The 18438-nt window shown below is 39.7% G+C and overlaps 2 protein-coding genes across 5 annotated transcripts in view; both read left to right on the top strand.

Annotated features, from left to right (window-relative positions):
* Window positions 1–352: 352 nt before the first annotated feature.
* Window positions 353–1911, top strand: LOC132792698 (mitochondrial import inner membrane translocase subunit TIM50-B). The gene has a single exon (XM_060802145.1). The coding sequence runs from the start codon at window positions 509–511 to the stop codon at window positions 1763–1765; it is 1257 nt and encodes a 418-aa protein (XP_060658128.1). The 5' UTR covers window positions 353–508; the 3' UTR covers window positions 1766–1911.
* A 5644-nt stretch (window positions 1912–7555) lies between these two features.
* LOC132792389 (uro-adherence factor A) overlaps window positions 7556–18438 on the top strand; it is a 75770-nt gene continuing 64887 nt past the window's right edge. For 2 of the 4 annotated variants that reach the window (XR_009632999.1, XM_060801739.1), the window contains exons 1-3: window positions 7556–7807; window positions 14278–14426; window positions 14487–18041. Coding sequence is in view for 3 of the 4 variants with exons in the window: in XM_060801739.1 (XP_060657722.1) it covers window positions 14295–14426; window positions 14487–18041 (3687 nt within the window). In the remaining variant the exon portion in view is untranslated. Of the gene's footprint in view, window positions 7808–14277; window positions 14427–14486; window positions 18042–18438 lie in introns of those variants that run through there. The other 2 variants (XM_060801736.1, XM_060801735.1) reach the window with 1 other exon arrangement.

The raw sequence follows: 18438 nt of genomic DNA, 5'->3' as shown, positions 1-18438 counted from the left end.
AAAAAAGACTTCTGGTATTTTTTTTAATTATATAGCAACAGTTATGTTTTCATTGTGTTGCGTTGTACAATTTAAAATTTAGATTGTTTTTAAAACCATTAAAAAACCCTTTCGCTACATCGTTTTTTGTTATTCATGTTTATTCTTTTCCATCATAAATTATTCAACCACATATAACTGTTTTCAACGATGTGGCAACACTCATGCACTTTGCAGCGTGGCAGCGCGCGCTTGGCTAAAATGTAAATGTCGAGTTGGCAGCTTTTTTTAAGCGCGGTAGTATTTGAAACTGCGATTAACTTAAATTAAACGAAGACACTTTGTAGCAATCGTTATTTACCTGTCACCGCTGTTAGTTTTTGGGGCAAGCTACACAAAAAATGTGTAAAATTATCCTCGGTTGAATTATACAAAAATGTCAAATTTATTAGTGGCCATTTCGTTAATTTGAATATCGAAAAATAGTCTTATTTATTTGAATCGGCAGACAAACGTTGCAGTTTAGCAAATGACTCCAATCGCAATAGGGCGTATGCTATATAGGGGCGCACGCTTCAGCCGCAAGTTAATAAACACATCTCGAACGCTCACATCGGGATTATGGCAAACCATGATCAATAGTGTCATGTTCAACACGCAGGCGGGCATCAAATGCACAGAGGATAGAAGAGGGGCGAGTAGTATACCCCATTGGAGTACGAGTACGAGTATTTATAGCAGTTACATTGCTCGCCCACAGCGGATGTATTTCGTTCATCGTTATTACTCGACATGCGAGAAAACATCGACGCAGATATTGTCAAAACTATTTCCGCAAACATCGATGGAGTTGGATGACGAGGAGAGTCGTGCGCGACGCAAGCGAGAGGAGGAGGAAGAACTGAAAGAAATGGAGCGCGCCTGGCAGCGTATGAAAATTGGATTCGCCTTTTTTGGCATTGGAGGCGTACTCCTTTCATTTTGGGCTATCTACTTCTTTGGTAAGCCAACCGTCGATGAGCAGGGCAACGAGATGATCGATGAGTTTAGCGCACTGCCAACGATGCAACAGTATTTGGCACGCACGTTCAAGTCCTTTAATCATTTCCAACGGTTCATCCAAGAGCCTTCGAGCCAGAAGCTACTGCCCGATCCGCTCCAGGAGCCATACGTACAGCCACCTTACACGCTGGTACTCGAGGTCAAAGATCTGCTAATCCATCCGGATTGGACCTATCAAACGGGCTGGCGTTTCAAGAAGCGTCCCGGCGTCGATGTCTTTCTACGCGAGTGCTCCAAATATTTCGAAATCGTTGTGTACACCGCTGAGCAGGGAATGACTGTGTTTCCACTGCTCGACGCCCTCGATCCTCATGGTTATATCATGTATCGTCTGGTGCGAGATTCCACGCATTTTGTTGGCGGGCATCACGTCAAGAATTTGGATAATTTGAATCGTGATCTCAAGCGTGTGGTCGTCGTTGATTGGGACAAGAACTCGACGCAAATGCATCCGGGAAACACGTTCTCGATTCCCCGTTGGTCGGGCAACGATGATGATACCACTTTATTCGATCTGATATCATTTCTGAGTGTGCTCGGCAGCAGCGATGTGGACGATGTGCGTGAAGTCCTGCATTATTACAATCAATTCCAGGAGCCGATTGCACAGTTTCGTGAGAATCAGCGCAAGTTATCGGAGCAAATGCAGGCGGATGAGATCGAGAAACTGAATAAACCAAAGCCCATGGTTAAGAACTGGTCGCGTGGTTTTATGAAGCGTTGAGAACAAAAACACTTCACTCAAGGGGAAAAGCCTTTCACTCACTCTCTCTCTCCCTTTTTTTGTGGGGGCTTTTCGAATTCTACTTTACGTTCCTGTTGCATTGTTGTGACTTAACAAATGATTTCTGAAAGATATATATATATATATTTAAGTATGATAAAAACAGAAACAGTTCAATTAGTAGATTAGTGAAACTTTTCTCATTTCTTTTATATTTGCAAGCATTTTTTATATTAATTTATTCTGAATTGTGTTTAAGTTATTCATGGTTATAAAACTGTGGAATCTGTAGCTTGAACTTTTAATTCATCAGTACTGCAATATTAAGTATACGTTGCATTTGTCCTTTGATCGAAGAGGTCTGCAATATCAAGCTATTAAAACTGAAACGTATTTCGTAGTTCTATTCGTATTAAACCATAAATGGTCTCTTTTTATATTTAATTATCTAGTAAAATTACTTCTTATTTCATTTTTGAAGAGCTGTGCTGAATTTGAACAAGTTCTTTATTTCCGATTTATTTTTAGAATCTTTAGCAGACTCAATATCGAGTATACGCCAAATATCTCGTGTGATCACAAATGAAACTGTGCGAACTGTAGCTAAATTAATTCATAGTTATCTTAATATATACATATGTATATATTCATAAACGGATTTTAAGTTTACTTATAAAATTTCAATATCAAGTATACGCCCTCCATTCCTAACTTCTCTAATGACCAAACTGAAAATGTTAAATCTACAGCTTGGCTACTTTGTGGATCTCTTAAACGGTGTAAGAACAGACTGTTCTTTTGAGATGATAAACTTACATATCAAAAACCTGTTAATTTCGCTCACTTATTTTCAATAACAACCTAAAACTCTCTGTATCTTAGTACCGCGTAATTTAACCGCGCTTTCACGTTCTCCTAAGACATTTAGTCAGTTATTTAACTTGGAATTTAATTTGTTTATTTTCAAAAGCAAATATACGTTCCACATTTCTTATTTCTATGGCAATCAAAACTCAAACTGACAAAGTCGTAGATCAGATTAAATGGTTTAAGAGCCGACTGACTGCTCTGTTTCAATAGCAAACTAAAACACTCAAATTTGTATTTTGAAAGCTCCTAGCTCAACTATTATAAGACCTTTCCTTTACATATTTAATAAGCTTATTAACTTGTAAATTCTATCATTTATTTACAATATCAAGTACACACAATGTAGGCCACATTTATTTTATGAGAAAAATTGAAACTCTCAAATCTTTAGGTTAATTACTTCGTAGTTCTCTTAAACCATTTGCATACTTTTATTTCATTTATACAATCAAAACTTTGTCAATCAAAACCGAAACTGTCAAATTTATAGGTTTAAGAGCATACTGTTCTTTTGGATCGGTAATCTTGTATTCAAATACCTTTCAATAGCAAACTGAAATACTCAGATTTGTATCTTAAAAGCCAGTTCATTTCTCTCATTTATTTGCAATATCAAGTATACGCCATTAATGGCAAATTTCTTTTATGACCTAACCTAAAACTGTTAAACTGTCTCCTTAATTACTTCGTAGTTCTCAGTTAGTTAGTTAGTTCAGTTGGAGACTTTTTTTTTTAGATATACAATGCGCCAAATGACTTTTAATTTCACTCATTTTCAATAACGAGTATAAGCCCCACATGCCACATTTCTTAAATGATCAACGATAAAACTATCATATCTATCTATCTAGCTATCATATCATATCATATCATAGCTAAGTTATTTTACAGATCTGATTAAATGGTTGAAAGGGTAATCTTTCATTCAAATACATTTTAATATAATGTAGTCAGTTAATTGTACTTGTCTTTCAATTTCACTAATTTATTTTCAATAGCAAGTATACGCCCCGGGTGATTTCGCTTAGTTACTTCATCCATTGGCAAATTCTCTGAGTACATATGTGTATATTATATTTCATCTGCTAGCCAAATAACTTTTAATTTTTCTTTGAGTATCTATGTAATCCATTTATAGCAAGTATACGCCCCGAATTACACACTTAATCATCATATGGCATTAAACTCGAGCGCATATTCGAGTTTCTTGAGCTGTGCATTGATCTGAAACTGTAGAAGCTGCAGCTCATCCTCTGCGATGAGTTCACTTACACCTTCTTTCGACTTTAGCATGCTGGAATGCATCAAATCTCTGACTGTGTGAAAAGTCGCTTGCTCTCTCTTCAGATTCTTGCGTATTTCATACTGCAATCTCTTCACATGGGAAATTTTACGAGAGCGCGCAAAGAAATCCAATTGCCGCTTACAGGTGTAGAGCAGCAGGAATAGCCAAGCTATGAGCAACAGGATAAAGAGATACGGTGAATCCATGTTTGAATTGTAAAGTGGTTTTAACTGAAATCGAAATCTATATAAGTGACACTGACACACACAAACACACACAACGCGACTCGAATAATTTCTCCCAGAGCGGAAGCAAATGTTAGAATGACAAATGGCATTCGCTTCGTTGCTTGCTTGAATACACGTATTGAATGAATGATAAATGAATATTCACACTTTACACTCACCAAAAGTTGAATAAATTATGTATGATGAGAAAAGCAGCATCATTCATGCACTTTTGCCTTAATAAGTTGTATTAAATTTCTGTTTCTGCGCTGGTCCTAGATAAATATTTGTACAAATTCAATCATCGAACACCACGAATTTTTCACATTTAGCAAAAGCCATTTGAAAACAATAAGTCGCCTGATCGGGGCTGAGTTGGGAAGAGAGAGAGAGAGAGAGAGTAAAGCTTCATTGGCTCCTGGGGCAAGTGATTTAGATTGTCTTGCTGCTGCTGCTCCACAAACACAAACAAACAAACTCACACACATACACACACACATACACATTTTGTCTCTTTCTCTTTGTGTAAGTACTTATTTATTATTTTTACCAGCTGAAAGGCTATGTGGGCTGGCAAAGCTGGCGCGCCATTCTTCTTCTTCCGCTCTCCCTCTCCCTCTCGCTCACACTCACTCAGTCAGTCATTCAGTCTTGCCTGTCATCCATCCATCCATCCATCTATTCAATTAAACTCAAACCGTGCCCGATTCCTGGCATAAATTTCGTTATTTATCCCTTCAGTGGGCTGACCTCACATGCCGTTTATGTTTTTCGTTCGATTTCTGTGTGCACAAAAAAACGAGAACAAAACAAACTACAACAATGTTTAAGAATACGTCGCATTTCTGGGGTAGGATCGCACACTGAATATACCCTGTACAACATACATTGTTGTTATCTTATCTGAAATTTAAGAAGAAACGATTTTTTACACTGACAAAAACCATTTACTAAAATATTGAACATGCATCCTAAAAAATTTGCTTTTAAAAGAACACCACATTAAAATCAAATGATTAAAACTATGAACATTAATCTGAAAAATGCGCATAATTAAATCAAAAATACTAGATTTTGAATTTAGTAAAATTCTCGAAATAATTGAAATTTCCTTCAAGCTTTTATCTAACTGTTTTTGCTTATACCACAGTAAGTCACGTTGAATAGCTGAATAAATAATAAAATATAAATATTAAACGGGTTAGAAAGCTACAGTCAAGTGTGTTCGACTCTGAGCTACCCTTTACACATTTTACATAAAGCAAAAGTATAGCAAAATATAGTACAATATCAATATACCGAATATATCTTTTGTAATATTGTATTATTTCTGTTATATATCCTTTGAATTTTTAGAATTTTGCGATATATGCAAGATATTAAATTTTGCGGTTTACTTTTGCATATACTGCAAAATACTAAAATATACCGAAGGTTATATTCCGCAAAATACTCAAATATACCAAATGATATATACTGAAATATACGGAGGTCTATATATCATATTTGGTATATCGATATTGTACTATGTATTTAAAATATACCATAGAGTACACAATATACCATATTATCAGGCAAAGCAACTAAGAGTCAAACTAGTATAATTCGCATAGACACCAAAAACGAATAAAACAACAAAATATAATGCAATCATTTTTAATCTTTTAAGATTGCGGTCTTAAGAGTATAAGATGTTTTTATCGTATTAATAAGAACTTGGATTTCAATCAAATAATTTCAAAATGTTCATGTTTTTGACGAAACTTTCAAAATTATGATTTTAGAACTCTTTTTTGGCGAAATATAAGTTACACCTTCAGTTTTTGCTCGTTGCCACCCTTTTAGTGTGCATATATGCTTACAGGGTATAAATACAAAAAGTAGAATAAAAGTTCTCTGCAAAAATTCATTCTATTATGTTATTAAGCTGCTTTTTGGTTTGATAGAAACTCTGCCAGAATGTCCATACAGTTTGTTCCATATATGAGCGAGTGTGTGTGTTATGTATGTGTGAGTGTTGTGTGTGTGTGTGTTTGTGTCAGTTATTTTTATATTGGTCATAGGTCAATGTGTAGCCCTTTTTTGACGAGTGCTAGCAAATTAAATTGTACAACTTGAACTGACAGGCGTATGACTTTTTCTTTAAGTTGGCAGTTGGCATTTTGATTTAATGAAAAACAATGCAACATGTAGCAAGCAGCAGGCAGCAGAAACCAAAGCCGCAAGGCTCACAATTGCCACCAAGGACAGAAGCAGGACAAACCACAGTCAGTGGCATATAATAAACATAATCAGCGTCAGATGAAGCGTAATGTTACATACATTTCTATATAATATATAGATGTGTATACATATGTACAATTGTAGGTGCTAATATGCAAAACAAAGCAAATTTACGCACACAAACACGCACAGCAAATGTTACATACTTACATTGCGTGTGTGTGTGTGTGTGTGTGTGTGTGTGTGTGTGTGTGTAGAGCTGCCTCACACGTGGCCAATTTAGCGTCGCCCACGCAAACTCAGCAACATGTTGCCGGCTTGTAAGTGTGTGTGCGAGTGTGTGTGTGTGTGTGTGCAGTTGACCACGTGCCAAAACAATTGGCAAACGACTTTTTCTCAACAATCAACAACAAGGTTTAGCAACAAGCGATGCGCAGCTTTAAGGGGAAAAGTTGCTGCGGCAACATTGAAGCTGCAACGAGTTATAAATGTGGCCAAAAAGGATGCTAGGGATATCCGCCTTTATCCTTATCAAAGTGAAACAAATGCTTACTAAAGTAGTCAATTTAAATGCAAAATAAAGCATAATAAATTGATGGCTTATAAACATTTTTAAAGTATTTATTTTAAATACGGCTAATTTAAACTTTATTTAAATGTAAATTACATGAATTTACATTCGCACTTCCGCCTGGGCCTCAACAAGTAAGCGCTTAAAGTTCTGCGCTGTCAACGTTGCGTATGAGTAATATGCAGCGCTGCGTTTCCACTCGCACTCGGAAATGTCAGAACCAGGCTGTGAAATCCAACGCATGCGTCGATGCTCTGAGAGAGAGACAGAGAGAGAGAAGATGCTGCTGCTGCAAGCCGAAGCTGCCTCACTTTCACTAGGCAAACGTCAAAAAAGCAGATAGCCAGCATTTTGAGTCTCGCGCTTTGAGTCGCATCTCGTTGTTTGCCACTAACTGGCACAGCGCCTTGCTTTTGCCGAAAGCTCCAACACGCACGGCTACCAACAAAAAAAGCAAAAGAAAGAAAAAGAAGAAAAACTACGCTTGTGTTGTTGTGAGATTTACGAGTAAGTATATGGCGAAAAGCTTTTGGCAACGCCGCAACGCAAATTTTATTCAGTTTTGACGGAACGGACGTCGCGTTTGTGTGTCGTGTTCGCAGTTGTTTTGGCTCCCTCAACAAAAAGAAAAATACAAAAAAGTGAAGAAAGATTGTTCGTATCTCGGAGTGGAGCACAAAGTATGTGCTTAGTGTGTTTGATAGTGTGAGCGTTGTTGTTGTCCGAGTAAAGGACTAAACTGTCACAGTGTTCGTGTCTTCTATCTTCGCTGTGCAACATAACAATAAAGCATCAGCTAAGAAAATTCAACAAACAAATTGGCGAAAATTAAAAGCCGCTCCCATTGGAAGCTGCTACATGCTTTGGTATGTGTGTGTGTGTGTTAGTGTTAGTGTGTGTGCCACAGTTTTAAAGTGCTTCCTTCTACATATTTCCCAATACCATAATCCAATCGTGCTCCAAAATATTGTGTATGCTGACAACTTTGTTTTCGCTGCTACTTTTGCTACTTTCTTCGCTTTTTTTTTTGTGTTCTTCTTTTATGCACAATATGCTGCTTCGTAATACAGATTTATTTGCCCTTAGACGCCCCTAAATCAGCAGCGTTTGCTGCCAGCTGCCAAGCTTAAACAAACGTCGCAACGTTTTTTGGGTGCGCTAAAAAAGTATGCTATGAAATTTTTGCGTGCAATTTCGTCTTTGCACTTGAATTAAATTTCAATTAAATATTAAAGTGGCGCGCTATTGTGAAGCGTTTAAATTGACTTTCGACTCCGAGGTGTGTGTGTTTGTGAGTGTGTGTGTGTGCGTCAGATAATGTAAACAAGCAAACGGAATATAATAAAACAAATATATATATTTTTGTGTGTGAAGCGTAAGCCAAACATTTGAGCAGCTGCAAAAGTGTGCGCAGTGCTTACGTCTGTGTGTGTATGCGTGTGTGTGTGAGTGCAAAGCCAAGTGCCACTCGAATCATAATCGTTAGATGTCGTTAGATGCATATATAGAAGCTATGCCATAATATTAGTTAATGTACACAGACGGACTGACAAATAAGCTTCGCATGCTTTGCCATAGCCACACCCTAAACATATTCGTTTCGTTCTACAACCAGGCCCAATGTGCGCGCACTCACACACACTACGACACACACACACACACACTCGGAGTGTGCCGCATAAACATGGTGCAACAACAACAACAACAACAAGGAATGTGAAATACCAATGGATTTGTTAGAAAAACAGCATTGCAAATTATTAGCACAAAAATAATGTTTTGAGGGGGGCAGCTTCGTAAATATAGCTACATAAATACAAATGGTCTCTATTCTTATAAACGATTATTTATGGTCATAATCGGCTTATCTAAGCTGTGGTAATAATATCTGCATTGCTTTTCGAAAGCTCATAAATGGCTGAAATACCTGACTGAGCCATCAATCTTTAATCTATCTTATGTGTGACTAGCACAAAAAGGGACGGATTTGTTTGCTTATTTTCCTATTTCCTTTCAATGTGACACAATCATTTTTCAAACGATTTTATTCTGCTTGAATCTGTTTCACAATTTCTTATTTTTTTATTAAAAATTTGATATAATGCGGAGCAATCTAATGTTTAGTTACATACTCGTATATATGGTATTTAATTTTATTTGAATTAAATAAGATTCTAATTACTATCATATTTCCTAAATATTTTGAATATGATTGAGAATATTTTCCCGTAACGAATTCGTTGAGTTTTTAAACATTTTTATTTGAAATGTAATTTAATATTTTATTGCTAACTGCATTTTGATCTTAACTTAATATATATATTTTATATTTAATTATGATTATAATAAGTAACATATTGTATTCCAATCATGATCTTTCAAGACTTTAAATGTTCGATTCAATTTGATCTTTAGTTTCTTGTTTTCAAGAATTTAAAACTTAATTTCATGGAGTTGAATGATTAAAATTAAAAATTAAATAAATTACATTAATAGCATTTCAAGATCACCTTTAAAATCGTGTTTTTTTTTTTATTTAACATATTTTGAGCTTTTATGCTGTTTTCCATATTACAAAGTAAATTGAAACTTCGAAAATGTTATATATTTTCGTTTTGGATTTCTTTTACCAGAATACTAATATTTTATTTCTCGATTCATTATTATCGAATCATAATTATATTTTTGTAATGCTTAATGAATATCAATAAAATATTAAAATTACTTTATTGATCTTTTTTTACATTTTTCAAATAGCATCCTCTAAAAGCATCAGCATAAAAAAGATATGTAGTTCAATTAAAAATATTTTGAGTCCTTAGGCTTTTATAACATTTCTGAAATTATTGATATTTTACTTATACAATCGGTTTATTGGTTATTAAAAAAATTTAGATCTGAATTTAATATTCAATATAAGAATTTGCAATCTGAACTTAAGTAAACCAAATTGATTTCCAATAGAAGAAATTCCCATCGATATTAAAGAGTTTTTCAATTCTTGCTTAAGCAAGCCTCTTTTACGGTTGAGCATAACATAGATTTCTCATTGGGTTGAAGAGCTTTAAGATTGTTCTCGTTGTTGTTCGTTTGCACTTAACATCAAAGCATTTGTCAGCGTTGTTTGTCTGTGCCACAATGTGGCAAATGAAGAGATAAAATTATGCATATGCAAATTGCTGGCACGCTGAGTGTCAACTTTTTGTTGTTGTTGTTCTCGACGTTCTTGGTGTTGTCGCTGCCCTAGAACACGTCAACTTGTACATAGGTTTATTCATGGAAATTGCGAGTGAGAGTGGAGAGAGGAGAGTGTGGAGGGAGGGGGAATTGTAGCTCACGAATTCAAGGTCAATTTACGCGCGTATTTGTGTATTCATGGAATTACTTTAATATTTGTCTGTTTATCATATTGAAAGTTAATTTAATTATTTGGCCGTGTTGAGCTGCCCTCGAGACAAGCAAATTGGATTGATTTCTGACACTCGCGTGTCATTCCCTGGCTGCTGATGATGACGCTGTGGCAAGGTGGCAACGTGGCAAGGTGGGTACAGTCATTTGTGACTGTCATTCACTGTCAGCGGCACTCTGTCTGCAGCTACCTTTTATTTCTGTGCCGAAAAAGCAGCTTAACTTAGGCATGTGGACACACAACATTTCTCTTTTCTATCTCTTCAATGGAATTGAAAACCGCAAAGAAAATACAATAAAAAACAAGTGAGAAGGCTTCAGTTGAGTGTGGTCGACTGTGAGATACCCGCTACCTATTGTGAATAAAAGCAAAATAGTGTGGTACTCATTTTAAACTATACCAAATAAATATACCTCAAAAATACTAAAACTATAATAATGAAGAATCGAATCTGCTTGACTGTGAGATGCCCTCTACCCATTGTGAATAAAATCAAAACAGTACAGTATTAATTTTGAAGTATACCACATTAATATACCGCAAAATTACTTTAAAATATACCAAAATCTACGTTTTTGGTATATTCCTATATCGGCACAGCCATAGATACCGCAATAATACTAAAATATTCCAACTGCTATGTTTTTGGTATATAAGTATGTTAATATACAACTTTTGGTATATTTCAGTATTTTTCGGTACATTCATCTAAAATTAAATATATACCTTAGAGTAGAAAATATACCAGATTATCAGCCAAATCAACTAAGACGCGTAGAAAGTAAGCCTTTTTCCCATACAAACGTATTTATTAAAAAACTTCCAAAATTTTTAACTGATCGCAACCAGGAATAAAATTTACTATAGTTATTATAGGGTCGGAGAAGCCTCCTTCTGCATGTTACACACAAAGTTATAATACCCTTCCACTTTATGGGTAGCGGGTATAAAAAAAACACAGGCTCGGATGAAGCAATTCGTGTGTGTTGTAGCTGTAAAAAAAAGTAAGTTCGATATAAATAAAATTACAGCAAATTGACAATCTGACATTGCTGAAAGGTCTCCTCGCTTTCGCTGTCTCACTGTTTGTGCTCTTCTGGGGTGGCAATCGAAATCCTTGAAAGCCAAAAAGAAAGGAAGGTGAAGACCCAGAGACTGTAATGAACTCTCATTATCTAGGCTTTGATGGGTGACAGACAGACAGAGACCTGTGTAAAGTTTGGGTTCTTCTCTGCTCCGTTCTTCTTCTGTTGACATTTATCATAAAATGCGAAGGTGAATTTAAAAACACGTCGAAAAAGCGACTAACTAAATGGCCCCAAAAATGAAAGGCGAAGGTCGCCGTTGCCATCGCCATCATCATTTTGGTTGGCCTTAATATTTTGTTTTCCACGTGCTGATTACAATAAATCACAAGAGTGGGAAATATGCTGATGGAGCTCGCATCACAACGAAGCATAAATACACTTTATATTATGTCCAAGCAAAAAGGTCAGACATTTCATTCAATAATTATAATAATGCTTTATTTTGGGGACGTAAAATGCGACAGCATGAAAAGGAAATGCGATAAACCTACACACAAAAGCGAATCTTTTGTCACAGTGAAGACACACAGGATGTGAAGGATATGGAAGGGAAGGGTGTGCATTCGGTCTAGCAAACGGGTGATACGAGTAGAAGAAGGAACGCAAACATTATCGACCGCCACTTACATTATGACATGCGACGTTTTAGTAGGATACATAAACCGAAGGAGCAGCGCAGCAAAAAAGGAGTTGAGTAGTGATTCCTTCTATCATATACTATATATGGTGTAGTGTGTTAGTTATGTATTCGAAGAGCACAAGTCAATTTCATTATGCGTAACACAATGAGTAAACACAACAGCAAGAGACTACAGGCAAATAATTTGCAGAGAGAGCGAGGACGAGCCTCACAGGACTACTAATACGAGTGCTGAGCAAATCTTGTGTTAAGCCCAAGTTTTTCTTTTCTTCTTTCTTTTACGCGCGACCCAACACTTAACGAAAGAAGAGTCTTTGGAGTGTGTGAGAATTTGTGTAACATGCAGATGAAGGCATCCACCAAAAACGGGATTCTATGGCGACATTTGGCTGACCGTCTGTCTGTCTGTCTGTCCTTGAGCTTTAACACCCATAGCTCAGAAAATATAACAGCTGATCCAATCAAATTTGCTGACAACACTTTAGATTACTCTACGCAGATTATGTTTGTTTTAGAACTTCCCCATGACATTCTACTTTCCCTTTCTACTTTATAAATGAAAAGAAATTTTACAAGTGAACGTATCAAAAAAAGGAGAAGAAAATGAGTATTTGCCTATTTAGTGGAATTAATGAAATACCAATGCGAGGAGCATAATATACAAACTTTTATTAGAGGAAAAACATATTTACTAAAGCCTTATCGTTAAAAGAGATTTATATTTTTTGTTTGACATAGCAGATTATAGAGAAAAGTGTAGTTTAATGAAGAGTCCAGTTGTAACATAAATTAAATTATCTTTAAATACCTTATTTTCAGTAAACATGTTTCATTTATTTAATTTCAATAATCTGACTTTATTTGTATGTTTTGTTGTTTGATCATTATGTTATCTCACACAATGGTAACTGTAACATTTTATGCTTGGCTGCTATGTTATGAAATAAATAATATTACAATATGAATGTATATTCTTAATATTTTTTATTTAATGTTAATAATCTGTTTAAGACGAAGTGTTCAAACTGGTCTGAACTTTTATTTTATAATGTTTCTTATGGGATTTTATATACTTATACTTTAAACTAAAGCTAAAGGAATGAGAACAGCGATAGTTCCTTAAGAATTTTTTTTGGTGGCTTTATATTTATGTTAAACGCAATGTTCATTATTTGTAAAAATAAATAAATAGATGTATATATATATTATATATATATTTATAGTCACATCGTTATACGAATTCACATAAACTTGTGAAATATTAGTGCTGTTAAGGTCTCCCAAAGTCGAGCACACTTCACTATTTATCTCTCTGTTTTTCCTCTACATTTATTTATCGAACAGGCTTCTCTATTTCTTTGCTTTGAATTCCTATATATGTATACTATATTTATCTAAAATTCCTACGCACACAATATTTGTGCCAGGTCTCTTAAAGTCATGTCTTAGTGTTCATATTTGTTCATGTTGTGTGTGAAATATGATGAACTGTCCGAAGTGCTGCAGTTGCCAGAAGTAGTTTGCTGAGCTGAGAGGAGGAGGCTGTGAGGGAGGGAGGTAGGGCAAACAACAGAAAGAGGCTCTCACGTACATATTGCCTTATGTATGTTTAAGTGTGCCAACGGTACACTGCACATACTAATTTTCTCGCCATGAATGGCAAATGGTTAACTTACGTGGCATCCACACCAACGTCATCCCTAACACCATCAACATCAGTAACAGCACCTGGCCAACATTTTTTGTTATTTGGGGAATGGGGGGGTGGGTGGGTGTTGCCTTCAAGGTCGTTTCAAGTGTCTCCTTGGGACACTTTTGTATATTTCTTTTAATTTCCTTGGGCTTTCGCTTGCCCCACACATGCGATATAGACCTAACGCTTTTTTATTTTCTCTCTCTCACACTCGCCTGGCCAAAAACACTTGAACTCACTTGGCTCAGAGCCTAGCTGACTGGCTTGGCTGGCTGACTGGCTGTTAAAGGCCCAGTTAATGGGCCAGAACTTTGTTGTTGCTTGTTTACTCGCTTCCTGCCAGCTGCTGGTTGCTGGCTGTTGGCTGTTGGCTGTCGGCTGCTGGCTGCTTAATTTGTTGACTTCTCCAAGGTATTGCTGCCGTCGGCGGCAAAGTTAACATCAAACGATAATCTAGAAACTCTTGCCGAATTTATGATTTATTTTCTTCCTGTCTCTCTTTACAGCTAGCTAACGCGTGAGTATGGCAACGGAAACCTTTTTGGATCTGGCTTATGAGCGTGCCAAATCGACGAAACGTCCCCTGAGACCGAAGCTGCTTAAGCTAACGGATGTTGCCACCCCGCACCGGAGTCGCAAGAAAACGAAAGTGAAGGCAAGTGTCTAGCACTAAATATTTCTCTCTACAATTTGTTAACTTTACTCCTTTTTACAGTCCAAGGACCGTTCGACAACGGTGCGTGACCGCATCTATGATGATCCCGCCTACACCGAGGACATCAGTCACCTGGCCAATCCCTTGCGACGCAGCAGCATCTCGGGGAAATCGTCGTCGCAGCTCACAGGCGCGGAGCCAATGCCCAGCAGCAGTTCGTTGGGCAAACGCAGTCAGTTGACCAAAGACTTTCTCAAATATGCCGTCAATAAACCGCTCAAAACGAGCAACAACAGCAGCAGCAATGCAGCTGCAATTAATGTGGACTATGACTTTGAGTCGAGCAGCTCGGACAATGAGCCTCCGGAGCCGTTGAAGGAGGCGAGCATTACGCGTCGCGTGCTGAGCCTGGAGCGAAGTTTGGCTGCGGCGTGCGAGAAGAACGAGAAGAAGTCGTTGTCGGCACAGAAACGCAGCTCGAAACAGAAACGCAATCTGAGTTTGGACAACAGCCGCAAGGCTGCACAATCGCAACAACAACAATCCACCGAGTCTTCTGCTCGCAGTCGCAAGGAATTGTCGCGCAGCAATCGCAGCAGTAAGCAACAACAACAACAACAACAATATCTGGAGGCAACCGAACAGGATGACGATAGATATTCGTTGCGCAGCTCGGCGCAGAATTCGGCAGCCACAATGCCCGTGGAGACGGCAGCCAAGCTGCCAATTGGTCGGCGATTTCTGCGTGGCGAAATTGGTATCAAAAGCTTTAACTATTATCTGTTGAAAGAGGGCTTAAAGAGCTCCAAGAAACTGGACAAACAGCGCAGTGCAGGCGACGCATCGCAGACAACGGGCAACAAAGGCAGCGGCAGCCACAGCAACAGCAGCAACAATGTGAAGCAGTTGCATACGCGCAGCGAGGAGAATATTTATGAGGAGATATTCTTTAAGGAGACAGCAGCCAGCAGCAAGCAGGACAACAACAGTCTGTCAGACCAACAACAACAACTAACAGCAGCAGTTGCTGCGGTGCAATCTGATGAGGAGCAACATCACCACCAACAACAACAACATCAACAGCAGCAGCAATGCTTAAGCGATGCCTCTGCTGGTGGCGTCTATGCGGATTGTGAGCTGTGCATGCAGCAATGCAGCAAAGAGAATTGCAAGTATTGTTTGCCCGCAAACGTAGCCCAGCAGCAGCAGCAACAACAACAGCAACAACTGACAGAAAATGTGCAGCACGTGGAGCAAACGAGCGCCGCAGCAGCAGCAGCATCAGCAGGTGGTTTGCCTGCTGCGCACATACTCGAGTTTCAATCGTACAATCCCAACAATCCGGGTGTCTATAAAATTGAGACAACACCCGTGGCCATCACTGGTGAATACAATCCGATATTGCAATTCCAGCAATCGTCGGCGACAACCTCCACCTCGGCCACGACCACGCCCAGCGAGCAGCAGCTGCACCACCAACTACAACAGCAACATCACCACCAGCAGCAACAACATCAGCAACAGCAACAACAACAGCAGCAGCAGCAGCTTTACAACAGCTTCTATCAGCAGCAGGCGCCGCACAAGACTTATGGTCAGCATTATGCGGTGGGAGGCAGCCTGTTGCTAGCGCAGCTGCCACCACGACGACAACAACAACAGCAGCAACAGCAACATCATAGCCAACAACAGCAACCGGGTTACATTGTGAGCTATCAGAATGGCTCGGGCAGCGCTTCAGTGCATCGCCTGAATACGAAATCCTCCTCGTCCAGCGATTCGCTGCCCTATCACAAATACAACACAATGGCTCGCCTTGAGGCGAATGTTTATGCTGCTCCCGGCACTGGAGATCTTTACTATGCCATTGGCGCCCAGCCGTTGCATCCGCTGATGTATGCCGCCAGTCGTCCGATTGGAGGCTCTCAGATACTCGTGGATCAATTCGAATCTCCGCAGATGTATAAAAGCGATTCACGTGCTTCGATACTGAGTGAATTCTCGCTGAGAAGCAGCGACAACTCGCAGCGTTATACACATCGCTATCCGCATCGCTCGAGTTTGTTTTCGACCCACGGCAATGCGCATCAGCGACGCTACTTTGGCAGCACCGAGAGCTGTCGCATTGGCTATGATTGTCGTCGTTGCAGCTTGGATGGCGGAGTGATGGCTGCTGCCACTGCGGGCATGGGCGTGGCCAATGGCTTGCCTGGGGAGAAGTGCAGCTACTCGGACAATTGTCGCAACTATGAGTGTCGCAATTGCGATTGCTCTTCGAGCTATTTTAGCTCTGACTTTGATGACATCTATGGCTCAATGGCACGTGGCGGCAGCAGCGGAATTCCACGCAAAACTGCAGCTGGCACTTTGCCATCGAGTGGACCCGCTGAGCCAGCGGATTACGAGCAGGCTTCGGCTCCTTTACTACCACAGCCAGCGCCACAAATGGATCTGAAGCAGAACAAGTATGCGATGGACTTTTTCAAGCATGTGAACGATGTGAAGCGCAGCATTTATCAATCGGAGATGCAGCGCAACAACAGCTTGGAATCAACGCGTCGCATCAATCGCACGGGCAACAGCAACAGCTATAACAGCAACAGCAACAATCCCAAGGCAAGTCCCAAGCGTTCGGTGTCGCAGCCACAGGAGTCAACTTTGGTGGTGACAACGCTGCCGCTGAGCAAAGGACGCAGCTCAACGGCAACTGCAACAGCAACAGCCATAAAGCCAACGCCAGCGCCACGCACAAGTCTGCAGCAGCAGCAACCACAAACGGCATCTGAAGATGCCACGCCCACGCCCAGCAAGCGGCAGCCGCAGCCCACCGAGCGGCGAGAGTATCCATCGCTAGATCGTTTGGTGGCTTCCACCACAGGAGCAATACCCAAGCGTCAAAGTCGCGCCGAAGATGAACCCAAGAGCAGCAGCAGCAAAAGCAAGTCCAAGCACAAGGAAGAAAGACGTGAACGCAGTGCGCCAGCCACAGCTGCAGCATCGACAACAACAGCAACCGGATCAGCAACAGCAGCAACCAACGAGACAGCAACAGCAACTGGCACAGCTGGCAAGCGACATCATCGCTCGAACAGTGGCAAATCGCATGGCAACTCGAGCAATCCGTTGCCAAATCAACGACGCAAGGACATTCCAGCGCCGCCGCCGCCATCGCCGGCTACCTACTCGGATCTGCAGGAGCTGAAGGCCAACATGGAGGGACTGCAGGACGACACCAAATCGCAGTCGCGTTCACTCGAAAGCGAGACGAGCGAAACGCCCACAACGACAACGCTGGCTAGCAAGTTGCAGCCGCCTGCACTTCCTGCAACGCTGCGAGAACCAGCAACAGCAACAGCAACAACAGCAGCAGTAGCAACTGCATTAGCTGCAACGCCGGAAATGCCAGTCAAGTGCAGTGCAACAATGGCGCCCAAAAGTGCAACGGAAGCGGAAGACGACGACGTGTTCTACGATGCGCGCAGCGAGGACTCGGCTGGCGCTCAAAGTGTCGTCTCCACAACAGCAGCAACAGCAACAGTAGCAGCCACAGCAGCAACAGCTACAACTACGACAGCAACAACTGAAGCCATTAGTCAGCTAAGACAACAGAGCAAGGTATGCATGACACTGTAATTAGCTAATCGTCGACAACCTTTGACCTTAACCTGGCAGCTTTGGCTGCCTGTCAGCTAGCTGTCGGCTTTAGACGGCTTTTACATACCCTTTGCAAAAAAGGAATTACGAGTTTGTTGCCACAGCTGCTGTGGTAAGCCCTCAAAGAGTATTTGTGTTAGCCATCAAGTTGCTCAGTCCAGCATTTCGTATATTTTCCAACAAACTTTACTATATTTTATACAGCTTCATCCATTTATAAGGCAAATTTAGCCATCCGTCTGTCGGATTGTCTATCTATTTTTTCCTTTTACAAAGTATCATAATGAATGTATCTATTGTAGATCATCTTTAAACAAGTAAGAAAGCTGCAGTCGAGTAAGCTCGACTACCTGAGAGA

This window comes from Drosophila nasuta, chromosome 3 (genome assembly GCF_023558535.2).
Source record: "Drosophila nasuta strain 15112-1781.00 chromosome 3, ASM2355853v1, whole genome shotgun sequence".
NCBI classification, from domain to species: domain Eukaryota; kingdom Metazoa; phylum Arthropoda; class Insecta; order Diptera; family Drosophilidae; genus Drosophila; species Drosophila nasuta.
The sequence above is the reverse complement of the archived record's forward strand: the minus strand, read 5'-3'. Positions and strand labels throughout refer to the sequence as shown.

What these genes read in the sequence shown, in the direction of transcription:
- LOC132792698 (XM_060802145.1), top strand. Translation starts at nt 509, where the DNA reads ATGACTCCAATCGCAATAGGGCGTATGCTATATAGGGGCGCACGCTTC.